This window comes from Cheilinus undulatus, linkage group 19 (assembly GCF_018320785.1).
Source record: "Cheilinus undulatus linkage group 19, ASM1832078v1, whole genome shotgun sequence".
Classification (NCBI taxonomy): domain Eukaryota; kingdom Metazoa; phylum Chordata; class Actinopteri; order Labriformes; family Labridae; genus Cheilinus; species Cheilinus undulatus.
Window position 1 is genome coordinate 17,924,380 of NC_054883.1, and position 26,580 is coordinate 17,950,959.

The window sequence follows — 26,580 nt, forward strand, 5'->3', positions numbered from 1 at the left end:
CAAACAATTTGCAACATAATGTGATTCAGGTCAAGTGACTAACATTACACTGCTGTGATGTGACTCTTGTACATGTCCATATTGCCATCATTGTTTCCTTAAAGAGGGGGTAGTATGCCTTTTTTCAAGGCTTTACACCATCTCTCTGATACCCATGTAGTAGCTTTACATGGTTTACAGCTCAAAAAGTCCTCATGTTTCTCACACTGGCATCCTGAAAAACCCTTATTTTAACCCCCATCTGAAACGCTTCGTTTTGGCTGCTGTCTCTTTAACACCCCCCCCCTCCATGGACCTGCTTTCCAGAGGCTGGCCAGTGGCAGGATTCAATGTTTTGTGCCCACCCCCTCCATTGTGGGTATGTTGCTATGCTAGTACTTGTAAACTTTGAATGAACCGGTCTGACTGAGTAAAATATGGTGAATTTTGATATACGTCTGTACGTGTTAGACCCAGCGTCTGATCCTGATAGTTTGGAGAGAGAGGGGGAAGAAAACCAGCAGCAGCGAAGAATAGAGCAGGACGTATCTGTTTGCTAAGTGTTTAATTACTGTGTTACTAAATGGCTAAATGGCTAAAAGGGCTTGTGGGGGCTGTCTGTTCCACTTTGATGGCAGCACAGACAAACCAGTCAGGAGATCCTATTGCGATGACCTCATCAGTTCGCTCCATCGAAATCTCGTCTCAGGAATATTCCCAACGAACTGTTGTCATCGGTTTACAGTCTAATTCCAAGATTACTGCCACATACGTTTATCTTGTGGTTTGAAAATTTGCATACATGGAGTATGGACACCCAACGTTGTGACTTTATGTTTTAAAAATCGGAAAAGTATAATACCCCCTCTTTACAATGATCTATCGTTTGGCCCTTCTAACTTTCTATCTATTCAAATATCAATTTCACTGTTGTTTTACTTCACGACATTGCATTTACTTTACATATGCAAGTTGATATAGACTCTGCTGGAATGCACTACCTCTATAAAACACTGCTGTTCCTTGCTGTAACTTCTTGCACAAACACTTTTTTGTTTTTGTACAGGTCAAGTACGTCTTTTCACCTCAAATTGTATCCAATTCAATTCAGTTTAATGTAAATTCTATGGCACCTTTCATAAAATGTAAACTCAGCATGTTTGTAGAAGATAAAGACAGACACAAAACAAAGAGTCTAGAAAAACAAAAATTCCAAGCGTAATGATTAATGAGCTTGGAAACTCATTACACCAATCTGCCCAGCATTCACTTGCATATACTAATGCTGGAGTCTCCTACAAAAGAGCATACTCAAATCCATGCACAATTCTGCACACAAAGATAAACTAACAGGCAAAGGCATAAGAGAAAAGCAGTGTTTTAAAGCCACTTTTGAAAGAACAAAGTGTTTCAACAGACTTCAGCTCTGACTACAGGTGGTGCCAATGTCAACATCAGCACAAGGTTTCTGATAGGACATTAAATAAAGGCATCTTTAGTGCCTCTAGTTTCACCTCTTCTTTGTGATTATAAAGCATCAACTGTCTTGAAAAAAGGTGTTCTAATATTGGTTGTTCAAGTTCCAAGGACTCAAGAAGTACTTCTACTACAAACCCAATTCAGCCTGGATTTAGGTCTCCTGTTGACACTCAGTTGCAAACCTGACTGGTCCGGGGGTTTAGTTCTTTTCTGAAGTCTATGTGGGTAATTTCAAACCCTCAAACCAATGGCAGTTACCTGTTGTTTTTCAGGTGACCTCATTGGACATCCTGTAATTTATTAACCACGTGCAGCAGCATCAAGCTACAGATTTTCGATTTAAATCATCAGAAAAGTGCATGTTATACATCAGTTGAATGTAAAATGAGAATATGTGAGAAGTAGGGCTGAGATGGTCAGCACTTTTAACGATTGCCATTCAAAGTGTAATCATCACTAAAACCATTTGTGATTATAATGCTTCAGTATCAGGCCACATTCTGTCCAGGCAGCATTCAAAGACAGAGGTGAATTGAGAGTAATTCTCCATAGGGTGCCACATTACCTTTCTAATAGAGTGCAATGTGTGAGGATGGGCAATGTCCAGTCATCCTTTTTCCACCTCTCAAAGGGTGTTCCACAAGGTTCAGTTCTTGGACCAGTGTTAAACTGGTCCTAAACTGCTCTAAAACCAAATGGATGTTGTTCTCCACTGCAAATGTATTGATGAAGGTTTATAAATCCAGTTGGCTGACAACAGGGTGATAGAAAGAGTACAATCTTATAAATACCTTTTTGCGCATATGTTTGGGTGTGTTTCTGCATTTTTAAGAGTGTAACTGCTGTGAAACAGACAGAAAATGGCATCTTAACTTGATCGCCCAGCACTGCACATGCTCACTCTCTCTGGGGTTGAAAACATGACTGTGTTCATGTTTTCCCCTTCACAAACTAGAAAAACACTTGAGAGCTCAGACCTCCGCCATTAGCCCTACCTCTCAATGGTAAAGAATCCTTTAAAAAGTTCCTCGATCCAGACGGTGATCCAGATTACTCCCAAAATCTAATCAGTTCTTCCTTATGCCATTTCTGACATTTACTGGAAATTTCATCAAAACAAACCCTACCGATCACATTTGCTCCTTGGTGGAGGAAATTAATGCTTTCAGTGCTGTCAAATGTAGAATTAAGGAGGATTATATAATGTTGATGGTAATGATGGTGTATCGTCATCTGTTCATATTTGCATGCTCAGATTAAGAATATCTTTGCCTGTCTTTTAAAACTAAATTAGAACTCATTTGCAGATCAGTACAATGAATTTTGATATTTTTGTTTCCATATCTTTTTAGATGTAACGGTGGCATGCTTCTTCTTTTTCCAGTTGTCTAGTTTTCTCATGAGGTCATTATTCCCTCCTCTGTGACTGCACAGAATAAAGCAGCAGTCAGTGATGAGCGATGAGGACATAAATTCATGAGGCGGCATTTTGATGGACAGGTGGAGGCCGTGCCCTTCTCCCTGAATCTGCTGCGTCATACTTGGTGTGTGTGTGTGTCAGTGTTAAAGCCCTCGATCCCCTGGGCTATAAATCTTGTTCAGCAGTTTGTCAAGTACAACCTTCCTCTGAGGTTTTAATCTCCCACTTGTCTTGAGTGACATTACACCGTGACATGTCGTCCTCATCCAGCTTCAGGCGGTCTGTGTGTCGTCAGAGCCTCGCTGTCTGCAGAGCACTAACGGCCCTCTTCACCTTGAAGTTACACAACCCCACATTATGCTGGTTTCTTTTTATCCATTTATTTTTAAACGTTGTTTTATCTGTCTTCAGGTCTGATTGTGTGTACATCCTGACTGAGTGTGGGGACAGAAAACGTTTCCATGAAGACCAAACTCCAGAGAGGATCTGCGAGCTGCTGACACCCATTGATGACCCTGAACGCTGCATTCCTCTCGACAGATACCTCAGTGAGTCATGACAACGGCAAAAATAATAGAAATGTAAACAGTCATAGAAGGATAAAGGATGCATAATGACCTCTTACAAAAGAACCAGAAATGTGATAAACATTTAATAAATTGTATTATTCATACTACTGGAGGGCTTCAGCAAGTGGCAGCTAACATTGACCCCTACGTAGGGATACAGCATTGGCTTGCATATTTTTTATCCCTTAATAGCAATATGTTTACATCTCATGATAGCAGCAAAAAAACAAAAATGTTAAATTAAACTGGAACTATTACAGCACCAGGGCACTGCTCCAATCACTAAAACCAGCAAAATCCTCAGAACTTTACTTTAAGACTAGATTTTCACCTCATGATGTCATGTGGGGAGTTAGCACCGCCCCCAGGTTCGGTTGGCCCTCCCCGCTTGGAGGAAAGTTCCGCCCTACTCTCCTGATCCTCCTCTCTGCTGCCAGCTGAGAGGAGGATCAGGAAAGCCACAACAATTAAGCCACATCCATTGCCTGAGAGGGGCAGATTTAAACAGCTCAATAACATTTAAAGCCACAGACACAGAAGCAGCTTGTTCTGAGCAGGGCTTAAACAGAGGGGTTTTTAGACATGCAGAAATCCAATATTGGAGTGTTTTTCAGCAACAAACTTCACAGGCATGTTTTGGGGACCTCTGAGACCAATATAAACTTGTCTTAAATGGGTAAAATATGTGACCATTAACATGAACGGCTGCCCTATTTGATAGACTGTCATAATATTTGGGACACAAATAACGACGTCTCAATATCCTGCTCACTTTCTGCTGTACATACTCTCTCCAGTCCCCAGTTCCCTTGGCAACAGCATCACTGAGGAGGTCATCCACCCATGCAACCCCAACCCCTGCCCCAGCAACCACTTATGTCAGGTCAACAGGAAGGGCTGTCTTGATGAGCTCAACTGCCAGCCGTACCTCTGTGTCCCAGGTACAACAACCTCCTGAGGAATATTGTCTTTGATCAAGTCTCTAAACTTCAGTTATCCTTAGTGTTTGGTCATTTGTGTCCTTGCGTTTGTGTGTCTTCAGGCTGTAAACTGGGTGAGGCCTCAGAGTTCCTGGTCCAGCAGGATGCTCATATACAGGTACCAACTCGCACCGGTCCAGTTGGGTGCTATGAGGTCTGCAGCTGTGGTCCCAGTGGGCGTCTGGAGAACTGTGTGGAAATGCCATGTGTGGACACTAACAAGCCCTGCATTGTAGGAGGGCAAAGGAAGAGTAAGACATAATCCATATTTATAACATCAAATCTTGTACGGTGTCTGTGTAGGTTCTCAGTCATCTAGGTCATGGTTATCCAATGCTGATCAGGTGGCACCAGTCCAGGTGCCACTTGATCAGTGTTGGATATCTTGTATGGTCTTTTTTCACACAGTGGTCAGGTTCGGTTCAGCACAGTTAAACCTTGATCTTTCTTGTGTTTGCACAGGCGATATCTAGTCTCCAGTCAAGCTTGTTGTGATGGAAAATCATTCTCTTTTTCGAGATTCGGATTATTTGTCTCAGCTCAGTAATAAGAGATGGTTTACTGGCTCCCAAACAGCTCCTCATTATTCCAGTTTGGCTTTTTAAATGTGTATTAAACAATGACAATCATGTTGTCATTCATATAAAAGAGCCAGCCCATTACTGGCCCATTTGTGAACGGCACATCTCAACTGGTTCACTTACATCATAAGATTTCTTTGCCTAACAGTATGTTAGTGTTTCCATTAAAAGCATGTTTATGACAAATGAAGGAGAAAAACTGCTACACAGACACAGCTAGAGTCACAGCTTAGTACAGGACTCCTCAAGATTCTTGTCTCCCTTTCTCTAACCAGATGCATAGTAGGAAGTCTGCAGGACTAAGTAATTTGATATTGATCCACTCCATACTAGGAAAGTTGGTGAATCCATGGGAAGAATCTATTTTTTTGGAAAGTGTAGGGATCATTCCCACTATATGATAAAATTTTCTGATGAGAACTGCAGGGTGTAGGCCAATTAAGAGCTTCATTATAGTGCTGGGCACTTAATTGAAAAATAATCCAAACTGACATTTTTCCCCCCTTGTAATTCTTTCTATTTATGCACCATAGAATCACACTACATGAGAAAACACACCAATAAAACAGACTGCATTAATCCTAATTTATTAGCTAGGATTTAAATATTTAACCCTCAGTGAAGACAGTTTTTATTAAATAATGGACACAAATAGAAATATAAAATATTATTACTATAGTGCTACAAGGAATGTAATCATTAAAAGGAATGATCATTTTTTCGGATAAAGGTTGGTTTTGCTGAAAGACACAGGTCTGTGGTAGTATTTGACATATTATCCTCATTGAGGACCTAATTGTAGCTCATGTTAATGTCAGCAACTTATGTCATTGGCTGCGTTTCCATTACAGTTTTTCGCAAAATAAAAGCGATATATTCTTAAATTTCGACTAAGTACAATTGTGCTTTGAATGTGTTTCCACTGAAGGGAGTTTTGGGCATGAGCCCCACGATCCTCATAAAATCTCGTCTTGTGTGACTCTGTTGCAAGGAAGCTGGACGCTCAAACCTGTTGTGTGTTGGTCCAGTTATGATTATATCTGCAGCGGTTGCCTTGACAAGTTTGAACAAAAGACGAAGGCAACGGATGATAGTTCAGAGGCAAAGTTGGTATGTATAGCAAAAGCCACATATAAGGGTGTAAGTATGATCTTGTCTTCTGTCCACTCTTACCACATCATGTTGTTTAGGAGTGAAGTGGTCATGTGACACTGTACATCACGACCTGTGACTGTGGAAACAGTGTTTCCAGTGCACTTTTGCGATATATTTCTGTATTGAAACGTCTGAAAAACCTCCTCATGAGAGTGTAAAAACTTTTAGTGATATTGAGACGTTTTTTCAAAAATTTAGGTGTTTCCATAACCAGTTTTTTATGGCGCTATTTAGATTTAGCACATTTCTAAGGGTAAAGGAAATGCAGCTAATGACAGTTTTTTAAGAAAAGAATATCTGTATCATCTTAAATCTTTATCAGGAGGTCAGACCAGGAACATTTAAAATTATACAAATATTTACAACACAAACTGAGTCAGGTGTGAAATAATTGTTCATTAATCGTAGACTCTAGATAAAAAAATCTATGCAATATCACCACTGCAGGATTTTAGAAAAGCATCATCTGCTTAGCTTTGAGAATTTTAAACTGTTTTCTAATTTGTGTCTTGTTTTTAAGATTTTAAATGGCTTGGCTCCTCCCCCATTGCGTCAATTTGTTAATCGTCGTTCTGAGCAGTCCATAAAATCCACCAGAATATCTTCAATTAGAGATTGTTCTGTGCCTTTCCGTCGCACTGCTTTTGGTCAGTCAGCTTTCTCTGTAAAAGCCACGACTCAGTGGAACGCTCTCCCTGACAGCATTAAGAACTGTGATTCTGTCGGAAGCTTCAAGAACAAACTCAAAAATCTACTGAAAGACTCTCAACTCTGTAAACACTGATTCTATAACATAATTTTAAATATGGCTGTGTGAATGTGTTTGTGTGTATGTGAGTGTATGCCTGTGGGGGTGATCTAACTCTGCAGCTTGAGCTAATGTTTTATTGTCATTTCTCTGTGATGTTTTATAACTGATGTTTTAATTGTGACCTGCCAAGGGACTGCAGATGTAAATTAGCTTTATGCTAACTCTGGTACAATGCATCAAATGGAAACATTTATGTTTTTTATTGTACATGGTCCCTTTACAAATAAACAAACAAATAATAATAATAATAATAGTCGAGGAAAAAGATTCAATTAAATGTGATTTTGATTTTTGCCATAATCTCCCAGCCCTACTTTAGTATACTACTTTCCTCTATTTCCATTGATTCCTTAACAGTGTTCTTCCCTTCTTTCCCCCTTATCTGACATTCAGGTCTCCACAGAATCACATGAATTCAAACAACCTGTTATCTTTTTTTCACATTGTATATCAGTATGTCTAATGCCTGGCTGGTACATATAGATGCCAGGAATGTCATTGATCATACATTGATAGAGATATCACTAATGTATTATGCAGTACTTCCTCTTCCATAAACAATTTCTCACAATGTGATCAGAACATGTTCTGACCTTAACTTTCTTATTTCAGACTCTTAACTTTTGAATTTGAACTGACAGAAGAATTCATGTCAATAATGTTTTTCGAAGACAAATATGTTTTTTTCCATTTTATTTTATGCATCACCACTTATACAGTGCGTTTATATCCTGACTCATATTTTCCTCGGTTTATTGCTCCTCTCATCTTGTGCTTTAATGTTTGTTTTCGCCTGTACTTCTAAGGAGGAGTGAGCTGCTCTTCTCTTATTAAAGACAGATGTTTTCTTTGAATTGGACTCACGCTGTTCAGTTTTCTGTCGGGCCAAACTTTACAGCAAAGTCTGACAATTTAAAGGGAAAAAGGCAAATCACAGAGCATGCCGTACCTTTCCAAAAATCCTCTCTTCAGGGCTGCAGGTACATATTTCACCAAGCTTGTTATGGTCGGCTTGCTCGACTTGAGGAAGAATTCTGGCTCAAAAAGAAGCACAAGGCAGCAAAAGCTCTGCCATTACCCAGTCTTAATGATTCAATCGTCTGAATTTGATTGCTCTGCAGTTATCCTGCTGCCCTTTCACTGCATAGTTAGAAAGCTTGAAAGGAGCTCGATTTCTTCTTGAGTGCTTTCAAGCTTTTTGTAGCCTTTATAACTATGTTTTCCAAGATGACACCTTGGTTTACAGAGGTGGATGTAAAATCCCTTGTTGGTTGAAGTGCTGCCTGGTGGAGGGGGTGAGTGAAACATTTTAGGGTAGGTATTAATAACTGTGAATATTTCTGAAAAGTTATGTTCTTAGAAAAAAAGCCAGTTAATTGCAAAGGTGTTGTAATGTATGGTACTTTTTCTCAACACTTTTTTAATCAGCTTTCTTGTAGCTATCATTTAAAAGTATGAAAAATCTAAATATTAACAGCTTAAATGCTCCTTCACATGACAGTTTCAGTTTACCTTGTCTTGTAAACCAGCTGGTATAATCTATGCAGTAGCCAGAAGTGGAGTTGCCTTGGTCCTAGCAGACTCCTACACCCAGCCTACACCGCTTTTAAAATGTAACCAAGAAGACTGCAAACCCTGCCATAGGTCCACTGTGCAGCATCAAGTGACTTCCAGTTTCTAAGTAATCTCTATAGACTTAGGGCGCTTTCACTTTAGGCCCAGTTGTTTCAAACCGTGCCGCAGTGCGATTCCTCCCCCTCCCCCTTCCCCCGGTTTGCTTTCACACTAGCAACATCGAACCGTGCTAGGGCACACTTGCATATTCACTTGGTCTGACACAGCACGTGGCGTTATGCACGTAGCTGGTTTACAACCCCACAAAGGAGGAGAAAGAAGAAGAAGCTACCATGGCAACCAGAGGGGTGATGACCTGAGCAAAGATTATTTTTGTTTAGACGTGGCAAAAAGTCCATCCTGCAGCCATGGATGATTAAATCTCTTTAAGATGCCAACATTTAATTGCCTTTGCACCTCCTCTCACTGACTCCAACTTGTGTTCTTCTGTAAGGTGAGTCACAACAGACCGTTTATTGGCTGGATTCTGATGATTTCCGCCCTTTAGTAAGGGAAAAATTTGAACTTTTCAGGCTTTTCTAACAAAAATATGGGGCCCTAGCCTGTCCACAATCCCCCCAATAATCAGAACAAACCCCACCCCCACCTTTCAGAAAATGTGTGCTGAAACAAGCCATTCTCAGTTTTTCCCCTTCATGATGTCATGTGGGGAGTAAGCATTTTGTATGTTTTAAAATACACATCCCCTACAGTTCATCTGAAAAGACAACGCAAGACACTAGATCCCTTTAGAGCTGCAGAGTACTAACTTTCCCTGTTCCTATTCATCCCGAATGGCTGTTCCCTTCTTCCTGGCCTCCAACGGACATTCAGGATCATGTGATTGCAAACAACCCATATCAGTTCTAGCTATTTGAGTCAGGACTGGGCAGATATTTGAGACCAGGATTTGATCCATGCATCCATAAAGTATCATTTAGTTTCTCATTTGTTTAACTTGTATGCAAACAGAAAAATAATGTAGTTTTAGCCTTAGTTATATGCTGGAACTAATCCTTTCCAAACATCTGTTCACCCATCTGCTGATCCTTCTGGGCTGAGCTTTAGACTCTTCTCCTGTGTATCTCGCATTTATAAGATTCTGTGAAGTGGCTTCACCCAGCTGTTTTTCACCAGAGCCAGGTTTGCTCTTTCCACCTGTGCTCAGTATTTACAGTATTTTACATAAACATTAACCCTCAATAAATTTTTCCGTATGTTCCATGTTAAAACTGTGATTTAAATGGACATTATTGGAGTTCTGCTAGATGAACTAAAACAAAATAGTCAATAAATTATGAGTAGGTAGAAGGGGATATTATGTTATAGGGCAATTATTTATAATTAAAAACACAAAATGTGTGTTTGAATGTGTGAATGAAAGAGCCTTAACCAAGATCAGGTGCAACTTTCTGCCTTTGGGTTAGCAGATGTTTCTACATATATTTAGTCAAATCAAACCATAAAAGAAAATCTTAAATATTTTATTGGCATTCCAGGTCATAATACTGTAAAATATGGAAAGGTCAGGGGTGATATAAATACTTTAGAACAGTTATATAATCTCAGCTAATCACCTATTTAAAAACATTGTTTTTAATCACAATCAATATGTAGTGCTATCATAATCTTATTCAAAGAAAAGCACTGAGAGAAGCCAGGGGTCTGGAAGCAGAGTTCTGATTAAATTTAAGTTTATTGAAAAGTTTGGATGAGGTACCGTAAAGGATGCTACTGCAGTAGTGGAGTCTGGATGTAATGAAAGCATGGGTCAGGGTTTCAGCTGCAGAGAAGGTGAGTAATGGATAGAGACGGGGTTTTATTAAGGTGGAATAAGGATGCTTTTGTGAGCTCATGGAAGGAGAGGATAGTGTCAAAAATCATTCCAAGATTGTGGAGAACAGTGCATTATGCTTGCCTGAATCATATGTCTCCTAACCTGATGTTGAAGTTTAAATAAGTATATGTATGTTGTTTAGGCCAGAAGAGGAGAAGGCTGCTATCAGAGCAACCTGGGCTTCATAACACCCCAGCAGTGCCACAGACTGATTGGCTCCATGCCACAAAGCATAGATGCAGTAATTTGTAAAGGAGTACCAACCAAGTACTTAGTGCATAAATGAGCTTAAGCTTTTTTTGGACAGGTGTTTTGTGATATTCTAATATTTTGACATGTTGGATTTTTGTGAGCTGTAAGCCCTAATCATCAGCATTAATTAATTACACTAATACTGAACATTTTCAGGTAAAGAGAACGTAAAATAACATTTGGAAATTCAATTTTGGAGGGTTGTTCCCTTTTTTTTTTAGCAATGCTGCTGTGAGTCACTGGAGAGGGACCAAAGAGTTCCTCTGCTCTGGAGCTGCTGGTTTTAGACCCCTAGCCTAGTGATTATGTTGGAGCACAGCTATAAACATGGGCTGTTGGCCTTAGAGTCGGCATCCTAGATTCAAACCCAGCCTGTGGCTCCCTCTCTGCATGTTGTTACCCACTCTCTCTGTCACCAGGTTCTGCCTCTATCCACCATCCCATCCTTCCAGAAAAGAAGTAAAAGTTACAAAAATAAACGTTAACATTCCTCTTAGCACCACCTGTAACTTCCATGACTGACTTCCAGCATTCTCGTTACATCTAAGATGTCAGGGATACCATGAGTTAGTTTGATTCTCGGGTTTTATTTTCCTACCAAAGTCTCATTAAGCCATGCCAGAAAATATGATTTTTTTTGCATCAACTGCTCTACCTCCAAGTTAAAATAAATATATAAGTTTAGTTGCATTTTTATATATTTAAAAACATCCAAGGTCACTTTTTGTGTATTCCTGTCAGAGGAAATTAAACAGAGCTCTTTATAGAATATATTAGCCTTTAGAAATTTGCTCCCCTCTTTATCTAATCGTCTTCTCTCATCTTACGCAAGCAAACTTGGAACAAGTCATGAAAGGACGTTTAGGAGTTATTGAGAAATTAACGTATTCTTGTGTAACAGGAGAATTAGGAGAAAAGGTTTCCTCCTGTGAGTGCAAATATTCCCTAGGCTTATCCAGAATTTCAGATGAATTTCAGATGTGATTAAAAAAGGAATCCAGCCTGCAGGGCAGTAATGGTAGCAATACATCACTGCTCTCATGAAGGAACATGTTAATTAATAATCATCTTGACATCAATAATAAGTAATTAGTCATACAAAAGTCGTGCAATAGATTTTCAAGAGACAAAGGGAATGTGAGCCTGTCAGAAAAAGTACATTAACTTCCTCTTCATGCATCTATTTCTACCCCTTAACCTGGTTATGATGGCAGCAGGCTGAGCAGTTCAACCCAGAGACCCTTCTCCCCAGTGATGCTATCCAGCTCCTCCTGAGCAAATCTGAGGCTTTCCAAGGCCACATAGGATACTTAATCCCTCCAAACTCTTTCACACCCTGTATAGTTAAATGATTAAAATCTCCCCAGCCAAGATGCTAACAATAAGATTAGCCCAGAATGCAGTAATAACCAATCAGAGCAAGAGACCTTGTTTCAGCATCAGGCTCAAAGCTGATAACTTCACTGGCAGACAGCATGGGTGCTAACCTCACTACCCTCTATTTCCTTTGCTTATGCCCTGGTGAAGAACAATGAGACACGACCTGAGTCTACAACATTGTTTCTTTTAGTACAAAAAAGAAATGACGCAGATTAATAAAAATCCCTGAGTCTTCTAGGACAGTGTTCCCGACCTTGTTCCAATAGCCTCTAATTTAAGTACTTTCTGTTTACCACAATATCCACAATTCCCATGAGAATTTGAAATTGACCATATAGATCAAAATCGAGGACATTAATGTGGCACATACTCACACTTATTTTCCAAAACTGGTGATGTGATTAGCACCAGTGAAGTTTAAACCACATCAACAGGTCCCAAATGGTTGATTACTGCATGTTTTGTGACTGGAAATGTGAAGTATCCACCATCATCTCCCGTTATTAAACTGAGGGTTTGATGGCATCATTAAAAACAAGACATCTGTTAGCCTCCAGTAGTTACACATGGCAAGCATACTTTCACATTTAGATCACCCATACATTTCCATAAATTGATCTTGGTCTGTTATTGTTTTAGGGTTTTTGTAATTATTTTACTTGAATGTAAATCCAGTAGAATTGCAACAATAGTGTTTATTCCTCTACCTCCAGGTCATGGGTCATCCTTCATGGTGGACTGCCACACCTGCTCCTGTTTCGCTGGTGACACCATCTGCTCCACACGTGAGTGTCTCAGCTACAACAGCGCTGACGAGGACCGCCGACTTTTTACTGGTAAGTCTGAGTGAACATGACAGGACATTTGGGGCAGTGGTCCCGCGTGGAACAGATTTAATCATTAAAATCTCCAGACACTCCAGCAAGATCTGACTGGTCTTTGTCAATGCTCTATGAGCTTTACATCCAAAAACATGCATTTACTTATTTTCTCTAATGCAGCCCTTGGTTGTAATCTCTAATCCAGTGGTTCTGAACTGGTGAATCAGGACCCAAAAGTGGGTCACAAAGCTCTTTCCAGTAGGTTAATGAATGTGTGCCAAGAAAAACAATGTGGCAAAAAGTCTACGTACAGTAGATTTAAGTGGACATACAGTTAATTCATACATGCATTTTTAGGTTTTTAGATTTTCCTATGGTTAAAGTAAATATTAGTCTTTGTTTCAAGATTTCTACTGATCTATCTGCTCTTTTTTGGAAAGCAAGGCTGTTTTTCCAAAATAACTTGGAAATTTCTTGAGAAATGACCTAATCTCCATGCTGTCTCAAGAAAATGGGTTAAGATAATATGTAGTCATGTATGCCATGTCTTTAACCCCTTAACACCTGTTGTATCACATTTACTTTTATGATACCTCCATCTAATCAATATGCTCAATAGTTACTCAAAAAAACTTATAAATAAAATCTGATAAGTGATAAAAATGCCCTCAAGTGGATTATCAGTTACCAAAAACACCTAATGAACGAAATGAGATACTAAAAATATATATGCTAAATTTTATGGAAATTTGGATTTTTGGATTTCAGTAGTAAGTTGAATAAACATTTCAGTTCCAAAAAATGAGAATTTTTTGACTATAATTTGTGTTTTCAGACTTTAATGGGTTAAAAATCTTTGTATGTATTTTTTAAATCAATTGTTGATTCTTTCTGCTACCAGCGACTAATGCTAACTGCCATTTCTTATCCCAGAATGCCTTGTGAAGTGCTTTGACAACCAATGGCAAGATGGATTTGATGTCCGGTCATGCTTTGTCAACTCTAACTGCACAGATCCTGGTGGAGAGGGCCTGAATAGCTCAAAATTGAGAGAAAGAGATCCTATGATGTGGCCTTCTGTGTCACTACAGAAAGTAAATGCTTTTAGTAATGGCACAAATAGAGCAAATACAAAGTGCAGGGTCCTTTTTTGTAACTATGTCAATAATTTGAATATTTTGTCACAGAACTATTTTTTTTTTTTTACTTTTTTGTCCTCAAAAGATGGGAGAGCAAGTTTGTGCAAAAAAACGTCTTAGTCATTATTATTTACTGTCAGACATACGACTGCCTTGCTGTCAAAGTAACAGAAGTCCTTACTTTTCCTCCCTCTGCTCCTCACTTAAAACAAAGCAAGAGCTGTTTTGTGGGAGTGGGAGTTTACACTGTGCCAGAAATGAGAAGGAATGGTTCACTCCATTTAGCAAACATAACAAAACCTATAGGAAAAAAACAGGCCAAGTTCAGCATGTGATTACTTGCCCAGCACTACAAAACACCCAGGTTGTAATAAAGATTAACTGTCTTGTAAAGCTAGAGGCATATATCCTAGCTTCATGTAAAATGTGACACTTTGTGTGAGATCTAGCTTTGTTTTCCTCTCCTCATGTTAGTCGTTCATTCATACCACTGATCCTTTTTGTCCCTCATCCTCCTCTAGGTCTACCTTGTAACTGTCCGGACCGTTTTGTCCCCGTTTGTGCCTCCAACGGACGGACTTACCCCAGTGCCTGTGTGGCTCGCTGTATGGGATTTAAGGACCATCAGTTTCTGTTCGGCGTGTGCCGCCTCAGTAACCCCTGTGCTAGCAAACCCTGTCAGAGAAACCAGAGGTAGGTTCCACTCTCTGGGCTTTGTATCTGCTGGAGATGATAATCACCATCACATAAAAAATAAAAAAAAAATTCCCTCCCTTTCTATTTTACCCTTTTTCCCTCCAGCTGTATACTGTCTTTTTGTTATAATTAGGAGGGATGGGTGACCATTAGGCTTTACCACTGTGGTGCTTGTTTTTTCATTTCAATCACAGATCATCAACGCCCCCCAACAAACCACCCATAAGCTTTTAACCTTCCCTCCCATGGTCTAAATTGCTCTCTAAAGCTTTTTCTATCTGACAAGAATACAAATTTAAGACAGGAAGAGCTAAGTAGCATATTCAGGCAAAAATAATTCATAAGGACACTCAGACAAAAATGTTGACCTTGGCTGAACTCTTCTGTTTGAATGTCAAAATTGGGTTTACTGACGCAACAACTACATTTGTGCTAAAAAGCTCGTATGAATAGTGAGGACTTAAAGTATTAAAGATATATGAAAGACAAAAACTGTTATGTAAAAATGTTCAGAATATTTTATTTATAATTTGAAGCTCTTGTGAGGAGTTTTTAGTTTGATAACAGACTGAAATTTATCTGGACTTCTCTTTGAGCTATAACAGCAAGCAAGACCAACAGCAACATTGTTCATGAAGTATAGGTTATGACACTCTGCACAAAAATTCATACAGATTGTCCTAACTACATGTTACACCAGCGAGTGGCAGCGACAAAATCAGTTCGATTACACCACTTTGTGTTGTGTCCTGACAGCCTACAATTGAGGCAGCATGTTTGATATTTTCCTCTCTATCGCTCATGTTGACATGGGTTAAGAGTAAGGTAAGAGGGAGGTGACAAGGCTGACAAGGAGTTTGGGCAGGAATATTTTCTTGATTTTCCTTCTTTTTCCTCACTAAGCAGAGCTCGTTAGCTTGCTTTACTTCAGTGATATAATCACATGTGTTGATATCATTATCAGACTTGTGTCAATGGCTGGTTAAATACACGGCACCACACCTCTGATTATCAGATTTAGTCAACAACAGAGATGACTTGTTACATCCCTATTCTTCACTGAAGCTTTAAGGCATATTTATTGTGTATTGAGGCTATTGAGTATTTTTTAACATACTCTATATAGACAAAAGTATTTGGCCACGTCTGTTGATTATTGAATTCAGGTGTTTCAATCAGACCTGTTGCCACAGGTGTATAAAATTATGCACCTAGCCATGCAGTCTCTATTTGGAAACATTTGTGATATAACATGGGTCATTCTGAAGAGCTCAGTGACTTCAATCCTGGTACTGTGATGGATGCCACTTTGCAATGAGACAATTTGTGAAACACCATCGCTGCCGGTTGTTCTACAGTCAGCATTAAGTGATGATATTCAAAGGTGAAGCATTTAGGAACAACAGCAACTCAGCTGCAAAGTTTCCAATTTTGAGGCAACAGTTTGTGGAAGACTCTTTTCTAAACCAACATGGTTGTGCCCAGTACACAAAGCAAGACCTATAAAGACATGGTTTGAGGATTTTGGTATGGAAGAACTTGACTGGCCGGCGCAGAGTCCAGACCTCAACCCCATCAAGCGCCTTTGGGATGAACTGGAACAGAGATTGCAACATCTAACATCAGTGCCACACCTCATGAATGCTCTGTAAAAGGAGGGAGCACAAATTCCTACAGAAACAGTCCAAAGTCTTGTGGAAAACCTTCCATGAAGAGTGGAGGCTGGGAGGAGCTCCATATTAAAGTATGTTTTTAAGTACAATGTCTTTACAGTTCCTGTTGGTGTAATGGTTAGGCGGCCAAATATTTTGTCCATATAGTGTATATTTGAGTATCTGGAGTGTCTACCAACCCAGAAAATGTGAAAGAAGCCTACATAGTCCTTCTTTCATGGTCTGCTTATGTCAGAAAATACAAATTTGATGGTCTGTTCAGAATCTGATCTTATTATAATGAGAGTCATTTTAATAATACTCACCACTCATGCTCACAGTGTATTAATGTTGACTTGGAGGGCTCAGCTTAGAAGCTGAGCTGTCTCTTAGTGGCTGCGATAAACTTTTTTTTAATGACTCCTTAATTTAGACATGAAGGGACACACACCAAGACAAGAGAAGAGTTCAGAGAAATGCTGTTTAGAGTTGACTTATCGAGGTCCAAAAACTTCCTCTGGTGCATATCTCTGGTAAGACCTTTTTTAATACGATATAAATTCCTTTTTATCTACTCAGATGAGATTAAATGTATACTTCCGTGGCACTTATTACACCAGCAGAAGACATTAATCATATCTCTCTCTCAGTTTCTATATCAGAAACACTGTTTTAACGTATGATTCATCCCAGTCTGTTCTGCTTGGCTTTTTTCCAATTTCTAGTCAGCTCATTTCAGTGAACTTAACACCTTTTCTTTCATTTCAGAGTAGGACGTAAACTTCTCATAGATGATTATCTATTTAGAGAGCCCTTTTTAACCACATCTTTCTCATTAGCAAACACATACACTCTCTGGCACCTTTATTAAGTACACCTTTTTAAATGTTTGTTAACACAAATAGCTAATAAGCCAATCACATGGCAGTGCATTTAGGCACGTGGCCAAGACGGCTTGCTGAAGTTCAAACTGAGCATCACAATGGGGAGAAAGGGGATTTAAGTGACTTTGAACATGACATTGTTGGTGCCAGATGGTCTGGTCTGAGTATTTCAGAAATTGCTGATCTACTGGGATTTTCAAGCACAACCATCTCTAGGGTTTACAGAGAATGGTCTGAAAAAGGGCGACAGTTGTGCGGATGAAAATGCCTTGTTGGTGTCAGAGGTCAGAGGAGAATGGGCAGACTGGTTTAAGATGATAGAGAGGCAGAAGTAACTCAAATACCCACTTATTAGAACCAAGGTATACAGAATGCCATCTCTGAATGCACAGCCCGTCAAACCTTGAAGCAGATGGGCTACATCACCAGAGGACCACTCCAGGGGCCACTCCTGTCAGCTAAAAGCAGGAAACTGAGGCTACAATTCACACGGGCTCACCAAAACTGAAGAATAAAAGATTGGAAAAATGTTGCCTGGTTTGATGAGTCTCAATTTCAGCTATGACATTCAGACGGTAGGGTCAGTTGTTGGTGTAAACAGCATGAAAGCATGGATCCATCCTGCCTTGTATCAACGGTTCAGGCTGCTGGTGGTGTAATGGTGTGTGGAATACTTTCTTGGCACACTTTGGGCCCCTCAGTACTAATTGAGCATCATATAAATGCCACGGCCTACCTAAGTAGGCAAGATGGCAGCATGCGCGTCTTCATGTCTGTTTTTCTCTCCTTAGTGTTTGTCATTTTAACTGTTTATAGCTGATTTTTAAATTAGATTTTACCTCTGCCTTTCAACCTTGCTTTCAACTGCGTTTACTGCCACAGAGACTCTGATTTTCTGTGTTGGTGATCAACTTTAACACTTTTTTCTGAGTTCTTATTTCTGTTGGATACAACACAACACCGGCACTTATGACAGCTTAGCTTGGAGGAAGCCTTTACTGCTTTTCAAAAGCAAACGTCACCATCTTGCAACCGGTTTGTCGCTGCTGTTTTTCCTACCTTCTGCCTCTCTCTGCCGGCCTGCGGCTGAAATGTGGATTTAGCAGCTGAGTGTATTTGGCTGTGTGGGCCTGTGCTGCGCCGATTGTCCGTCCTGCTGGATGTTCTATTCTGCTGACTGTCGGCACACTGGCGGTAGGATTAGTGGCATCGTTTCCACCTGTTGACTGTGAGTAGCCCAGTGCTACCTGCACCACTCTCCTGTTTGGCTTTGTCTGCTGCTAGGTCTCCCCCATGCTGTCAGCCTGGTTGCTTCGCTGCATGTGTTGGTGATCCTGTGGCACGGGAGGCCTAAAGCCATATGTACCTGTTTTTCATAAGCTCAATAGTGATGGCAACTGTGACTTTGTTGGTTATTGCCTCATTGGCCTGGAACTTTGGGCTCATCTGTCTGAGTTTGGAGAGTGTGCCGGGGAGGGCACTCTCTCCACCGGTCTTCCCCAGTGTGCAAACCAGCGGACTTTACCAGGAAACGCTTGAGCTTAAAGCAAGTGACTTTGTGACTTTTTGTTCAAATGGCATGGTGCCTCTCTGTTTAATATGTCTGATGGTACTGAAAAATTATTTTATATGCGCCAACAGTTTAAGTGATAACTAAAGGCACCAAGGCTGGAGGTGTCTTGCAGGATTTTTAGACACAAAGTTTTGATTTTACTGTTACTGCTGATTTCCGTAAATGTCCAGCCCAATCCATGGCCGGCTGATTTTAAACCTTCCAGTGAGGAGAGATTCCTGGGATTCAGAACTCCTGATGATTTTAAAACTGGGACTGGACTTGGTTTTATACATCTTAATTTGCACAGCTTAATCTCTAAACTTGATATGATGCGCATCTGGGTGCATTCAGCTGGCGCTGATGTGATTGTAATATCTGAATCGTGGCTGAGTAAATCTGTCTTGGATAAGGACATTCATATTGATGGATATAATGTTTTCAGGTCTGATCGATCTGGTAGGGGAGGGGGCATTGCTATCTATGTGAAAAACAAATTTCATGTTAATGTTTTAATCTCTAAAATGCTAAGTAAGCAATTTAAATTCCTGGCTCTTGATGTTGAAGTTTCTCAAATGCTTTACATTACTGTTATTGGTTGTTATAGAGCACCTTCAGCAATCAGTGATTCCCTTCCCTCCTTAATGAGCCTCTTGTCATAGCATAATTACAATGAAATTATCATAATTGGTGATTTAAACTGGAACTGGTTAAATTCTGTGTCTGACAATTTTAAAGCTGAATGTGATTCACTCAGTCTTTTTCAGATTGTTGATCAGCCCACAGAGCCAAACTTGAAGTGTCCTGATAAATCATCATTGATTGATCTTATATTAACCAATGTTCCTCACAAATATTCTCCTGTGGCCATCGTTCCAAATGACATTAGTGATCATTGTATAGTTGCTACTGTAAGGAACACTAAAATTACTAAAACCAAGCCACGGCTTATTGTAAGGAATATGAAGCGCTTTTTTGATCAAGCATTTTTTCATGATATTCTCACTTTTGATTTGGAGAGAATTAATCTCATTGATAATGTAGAATGTGCCTGGAAATATTTCTATTATGGTTTCATCAGTATTATTGATAAACATGCTCCTTGTAAGGAGCTCAGGGTAAAAGGCCATGATACTCCATGGTTTTCCACTGACTTATCCCAGTTACTGTAGGAATGTAATTTGGCTTTGGCTAAAGCCAGGAGTTCTGGCCTTGACTCAGATTGGTTGAACTTCAGACGTTTGAGAAATTCTTGCACTGTAGTGATCAGAAATGCAAAAGCTGAGAATTTTCTTTCTGAAGCATCAAATAATCTTAATGATCCTAAACTTTTTTGGAAGACAATTAAATCTTTGTCTGCAAACAGAAAAGCTACAGAGCTTCCCCCTTGTCTTGTTAAAGATTCAATTACCATCAAGGACAAAAATTCTATGCTTAACTTGTTTAATGAGCATTTTATTAATTCAGGCTCTCTGTTTTATAAAGTTAAGCAGGTTCAAACAAACCCCCCTGTCCGTTCTGAACATTTAGCTGTACCTGTTCATCAACAGTTCAGTTTCAGGACATTTACAGTTAGTGAGGTACGCAAAGCCCTCAGACTTTTTAATATAAGGAAACCGGCAGGTCCAGATAACCTTGAGCCCTGTTTTTTTTTAAACTTGCAGCTGATTTTATTGCAAAACCAATAACATATCTTTTTAATCTTTCTTTGGTTTCCAACGAAATCCTGAATATTTGGAAATCTGTGTTTGTTTTCCCCTGTTCAAGGGGGGAGACCCATAACTTGTTAATAATTATGGACCAATTTCCAAACTGTCAGTCCTTGCAAAGACCCTTGAGTCACTTGTGAGTGACCAACTCAAAGAGTTTATAACAAGCAGCAACATTTTATGTGATTACCAGTCAGGTTTTAGAAAAAAAACACAGTACAACCACTGCTGCCTTAAAAGTAGTCAACCATGTTATTTTAAAAGATAGACTGCACTGTATTGGTCTATCAGAACAATCTGTTCGTTGGTATGAAAACTTTTTATCAAACAGAACACAGTGTGTGCAAGCCAAAGGTTTTTCTCCGAAATGTCTAGAAGTTAAAAATGGAGTACCTCAGGGATCAGTTTTGGGGCTGCTTTTATTTATGCTGTATAATAATAACATTGGTCTAAATGTTCCCACTGCAAATTGTCATTAAATGCAGATTATACCTTCATTTATTGCTCTGCCCCTACACAGCATCAGGCTCTCTGTCACTTACAACAAGCCCTCGATATGATACAGGACACACTGTGTGAGATAAAATTGATCTTAAATCCTGACAAAACCAAACTAATGTTGTTTTCAAACTCAAAGAAGAAGTTACTGAACCTTCCTTCTGTTACCACGTCTCAGGGTGATGTGATTGAGGTTGTATCTTCTTATAAATATCTTGAGTTTTTGATTGATGATTCTTTGACTTTCAAGCTTCACATTGAGCAAGTTGTAAAAAAGTCAAAATTACGGCTGGGCTTCTTTTTCAGAAATAAGTCTTGTTTTTCCTTTACTGCAAAGAAAAGACTTGTTGCTGCCACTTTTCTTCCTTTGATTGATTACGGTGATGTTCTGTACATGCATGCATCTTTTCAATGCCTTAAATCCTTGGATACTGTGTACCATGGGGCACTGAGGTTTATAACCAACCTTAAGTCCCTACCTCATCATTGTACTTTGTATGATCGAGTTGGGTGGTCTTCATTGAACACATGTAGACAAAAGCACTGGCATATCCTTATTTATAAGGCTATTCTAAATCTGCTTCCTTCATATTTGTGTGGTTACATTAATATGAAAAGTTCTGGAAGTTATAATCCTCACTCTGTGACTCAGTCAGAAAATGTACTTTTGCTATCTGTGCCAAAGGTCCGTCTTGAAATGGGTAAAAGGAGCTTCAGGTATGCTGCTGCTGCAGCCTGGAATCTGCTACAGGAGACTTTATGTCTGGGGGAGCTCTCTTTAAATGTTTTTAAAAGTAATTTAAAACTGTTGGAGGATGAGGCATCTGGTTGTAGATGTTTTGACTAATGACTTTTACTCTGTGACATGGATTTGTTTGATTTGTGTTTGTAATAATTTCTCTGTGTTGTTTGTAACTCTGTTCATTGTGCTGCTGCCTATCATGGCCAGGACACTCTTGTAAATGAGATTCTTGATCTCAATGAGGTTCTCCTGGATAAATACATTTAAAAAAAATGTATTGTTGCTGACCATGGGCATCCCTTTAGGACCACAGTGAGTGTACCCATCCTCTGATGGCTAATCCCAGCAGGATAATGCACCATGTCACAAAGCTCGAATCATCTTAAACTGGTGTCTTGAACATCACATTAGTTCACCGTACTCCAGTGGCCTCTACAGTCACCAGATCTCAATCCAATAGAGCAATTTTGGTATGTGGTTGAAAAGAGGATCTGAGACCAAAATCTCTGAGGAATGTTTCTAACACCTTGTTGAAACTATGCAACGAAGAATTAAGGCAGTTAGGCAAAAGGAGGTCCAACCCAGTACTAGCAAGGTGTACCTAATATAATGGCCAGTGAGTATCAAGAAGACATGTGGATCAACATGTTTCCTCTTCCCAGTAATTTTCCATTTCCTTATTGTTCACTTCCATGTTTTGCCATCCTCAATAAGCAAACTTTATGAAGCAAATTTTATGAGAGGTTGTGTTGGATCGAGATAAACATATGATCTGAAATAAACTTTTATTTCCCATGTTTTAATGTTCCAGTAAGTGTTTAATTCATTTTCCCACCAGGTGTGGTCTGGAAGACATTAATCTCTCACATGTAAACAGTCAGGCAGGTTTACCACCTGCATCCACACGTCATAATGACGTCTTTTATCCTAAAGCGTAAACTTTCAGAAACCTTTTTTCCTGGCTGTCTGTTAAAAGACTGCACACAATTACAAAAAGAGGCAAGTGTGGAGATTTGGAGGTTGCTATGGTGACTGGGTAGGCTTTCTTAGTTTGTTTTGGTTAAATGAATTTATTCTAATCCCTTTGCTTTTTTTTTAATTGTAGACGATAACCAAAATATTCATGTGAATGTGCACTTTCTGGTTTTGTAGAGTGTTTTCCAAATGAATGCCCAAAGATTGCGTTGTTACTCATTGTTCTATGTATCCCATCTCCTCGGCAAGTAGGTAAAGATATTTGTGTGGATATATAAAGGCATATAACTGTGTATGTGTGTGTGTGTTCACAGGTGCCTGCCAAAGTATCGTGTGTGTCTGAGTGACTCATCAGACTGCCCACAGTACCAGTGTATAGGTCGTCCAGGATCCTGCGATAAGAACAGCGTGGAGCCGGCTTGTGACACTGACGGCCTGGTCCATACTAATCTGTGCCATCTGCAGCAGGCTGGGAAAACCCTGGCCTACATGGGCCACTGCCAGGTAGGTTTCACAGGACAGCAGGAGACAGCGAAGGTCAGGGACTGCTCTTGTTGCTGCTGCTGAGTTTTTCCCTGCAGCCTTCAGTGTTTCTAGAGCAAAGAAATACTCAACACAGCACAGTCTCACTTCAGCACTCAGCAATGTTCTCTGGGAGCTGTAACATTTAAAAGCAACACAATGGCTGTGTTTAGATGGACTAGAGTATCCTGGTTTTTCTAAGTACTCTGTTTTATGTTAGAGGGGTCTGGCTGCAGACCACATCTTTCAGATTCCCTTCCTTTAGAGAAAGAGGTAGTTACACCTTGGCTATGGTAGCTGCATTAGCATGTTTTCTTGGAGGACTAGCTTTTTTCTTTAAGCACACTGTTTAGAATACTTTTTTAAACATTTGAAATGAGGTTTTGCTGGTGAGGTTAGTTACTTTTAGTGTAAAAGGCTTGAAGTTTATAGTAAGAATGAGTTTCATTCAGGCCAAGTGTGATCCACTTTTCTTTTTCTTTTTCTTTTTTTTTTCTTTTTTTTTTTTTAGTATTTCTGTCTTGTCTCTTTGTTTTCTGATAGCGGCAGTCAGCAGCCAAACTGTCTAGATATATCTGGATTTGTGAACATTATATCACAGACACTGGGTTTAGCCCTTATTCTTGTTTAGAGAAACTCGATTTGGTACCTGGAGAATCCTCTGGAAGCTGCTGTAGCATACGAGGCATGGCTATTAAAAAACAAGAGTCCTGCTGTAACACAACGTTACTGAACATAAACATTTTTCAAAGTCTTTCTTCTTCAATATCCTAATGCACTGCTCAATTTTTAAGCTAATCATTTTCCAATGCCTTAGTAAAAACACGTGCACTTTAATCAGAAGCTAGCAGTGAACTAAAGACGTCACTTGCTGAAAACTTACAGCAGTTGTGCGTAAATATTCAGTCTTTGGTATATAGCACTCAGTGAGACTGTGAACCATGTGGTTTTATCCTCATAAGTGCATGTCATTATTTAATAGCCATACCTGTGCGCAAGTTTTTATTCCTTGTGTGTTGTGTCCACAGGATGCTTGTAGGAAACCTCAGCAAGTCTGCGGCCACAATGGTGAGACTTACAGTACGGTGTGCGATGCCTTCGCTGACCGCGTGGCTGTGGATTACGAGGGCTCCTGCCATGCCGTGGGGGCTGTGTCTGACATGGCTCCTGACTCTGCGTGTAGTGGGATACCCTGCCCTCCTTTGTCTACTCCAGGCTGCCTGCCAGTCACCCCACCTGGTGAGTGAACTGAAGACGGAAATTAGTGTTATCAAATCAGTCAAATTATGAAAGAGACATGATGTCCGGTGTTAGAACTGAAATAATCCTTTACCTTTGACCTCCTCTCAGGAGCCTGTTGTCCAATATGTGCCAGCATGCTGCAGATCCTCTGGAACAAAGAGCAGATGAACACATTCTCCAAGGTATGGCTGTGTCTATAGCTGGCACTTCTAAATTAATAAATTATTGATATGTTTATTGAAAAAAATATCAGGCAACATGCTGATCCCTCCCTGTTTGTGATTTATATGCAGCTACAGTCTAATAGTGCTGTTAAATTGCCAAAATGCTTCCAATATGAGTGGAAAGGGCTCATTTTGGTTTAAATGAGGTTCCGCTGTGCTTTCTGCTGATAGTTTAGGGTGTATTTACAGATGTTGACCACTTGGGAGAGCTATAAATCTAAACAGTTCATTATTTCATGAACATGCAAATCTACTTCAAACTACACAAAGCTTTAACTGATATTATAGCAATAAAGCAAATGCAATTCCTACAATACTACATGCAGATCACCTTTCTTTCCCTTTCTGATGTTCAGTTTGAACTACAGCCAGGGAGGATTTTAGAATCAGGACTTAAGCTGAGCTCTGCTCTACAAACATGTGACAGGTAGACATCTCTGCTAGTGTTCAGTGACAGACCGCACCAAAACAAGAACAATTTCACTATGTTGTATTATTTATTAGATAAATAACAATAAAACATGTCACAAGTTTGACCCAAAATCTGTACCCTTTCATGGAATAAGCTGTTCTTACAGGTTAAAATCTGCATGTAATCATCATTGTTATCATGCTGTTACCATGCCCATCAGCATTTTCACACCTGCCTCACTCTCATCAGCACTTAAACCTGCGTGATCACATCATCATGATATCCTGCTCCCATAGGTCTGAAATGGTTGTTATGCTCACATTACTGCAGCATTTATTTTTGGCCTTATTTGTTGCCAGCATTTATATATAATACAGATTTCGTAGATTTTGTATCCAATCTGATAACACTTGGCTGCTTTCTTCCCACATTCAGATTCAAAGTACAAAATATCACAACAAATAAATAAACTGAGATCAGAATCTATTGGACTGTGTGGGGAAACTAACAAAGCAGTTTGAATAAATACAGTCAGCTTCATCTTTACCAGCTCTTTACTAAAACAATAAATACATCACTGATTATAAGACAGTAATAATTTATTCAAGAATAACAGAAACTTTTACTCATTTTTGACATTTTAATGCTAATATTGTCAAATTATCATAACGTTTTGAAAACAGGACTTTCATTTGTAACTTTGTGATGCTAAATTGTAGAGTATAATTATAAGGTCTTACCTTTTGCTTTGTAAACAGCTATTTTTTCTGCCATTTATACAAGAAGGTAGTGATTTTCTCCTTACACTAACATAGATTATCTTTTTTAATTTAGTTCTGCACCTGTGATAGCTCAGTGGTAAATCATTCAGCCCTCTGTCTTGAAGTTCCTACCACTCTAAGCTCTCTTGATCAATATGAAACTGTGAAAAATTAGCTAACTTGAATGGTTCAGCTCAAACCAATTATGATGTTGAACATTATGATATACTTTTTCACATAGGGCCAGAAGAGTTTAGATGGCTTTCTCCCCTCAATAAATGAAATCTTCATTCACTGTAGCATTTTCATGTTTATCCATTTTAACCTGCTGGTCAGAGGGAAGCTTTTGGTTTAAATTAACTATAAGAAGAGGAGAGAGGTTTTTTTTTGTTTGTTTTTTGTTTTTTTTTTAAGGAATGATAAATACCTCATATGTTTGACATACTACTGATTATTACTAAACTTCATGCAAAATAATAGCAGGGAAATAAAGATATTTCTGCAAAATGCCTGTCAGATTTTTGAACATCTGTTTGGACAGTGCCGCTGAGATGAAATTTAGGGCTGCTACATGAATCTTTCCTACACAGACTTCTTTATAGGCATCAAGTTTAGTGCAAGTATTGTTACTTGGATAAAATTCAGTACAAGAAAAAAGTCTGAGCTACACTTGAACTGGGATGAAAAAAACAAG

General features: G+C 39.3%; 1 protein-coding gene across 1 annotated transcript in view; it reads left to right on the forward strand.

The window, feature by feature from the left end:
• reck (reversion-inducing-cysteine-rich protein with kazal motifs) overlaps window positions 1–26,580 on the forward strand; it is a 138,426-nt gene that overhangs the window by 66,313 nt on the left and 45,533 nt on the right. The window contains exons 12-19 of the mRNA XM_041813622.1: window positions 3,290–3,426; window positions 4,245–4,388; window positions 4,490–4,678; window positions 12,771–12,893; window positions 14,539–14,710; window positions 23,040–23,229; window positions 24,276–24,486; window positions 24,598–24,671. Coding sequence (XP_041669556.1) covers window positions 3,290–3,426; window positions 4,245–4,388; window positions 4,490–4,678; window positions 12,771–12,893; window positions 14,539–14,710; window positions 23,040–23,229; window positions 24,276–24,486; window positions 24,598–24,671 — 1,240 coding nt within the window. The remainder of the gene's footprint in view (window positions 1–3,289; window positions 3,427–4,244; window positions 4,389–4,489; window positions 4,679–12,770; window positions 12,894–14,538; window positions 14,711–23,039; window positions 23,230–24,275; window positions 24,487–24,597; window positions 24,672–26,580) is intronic.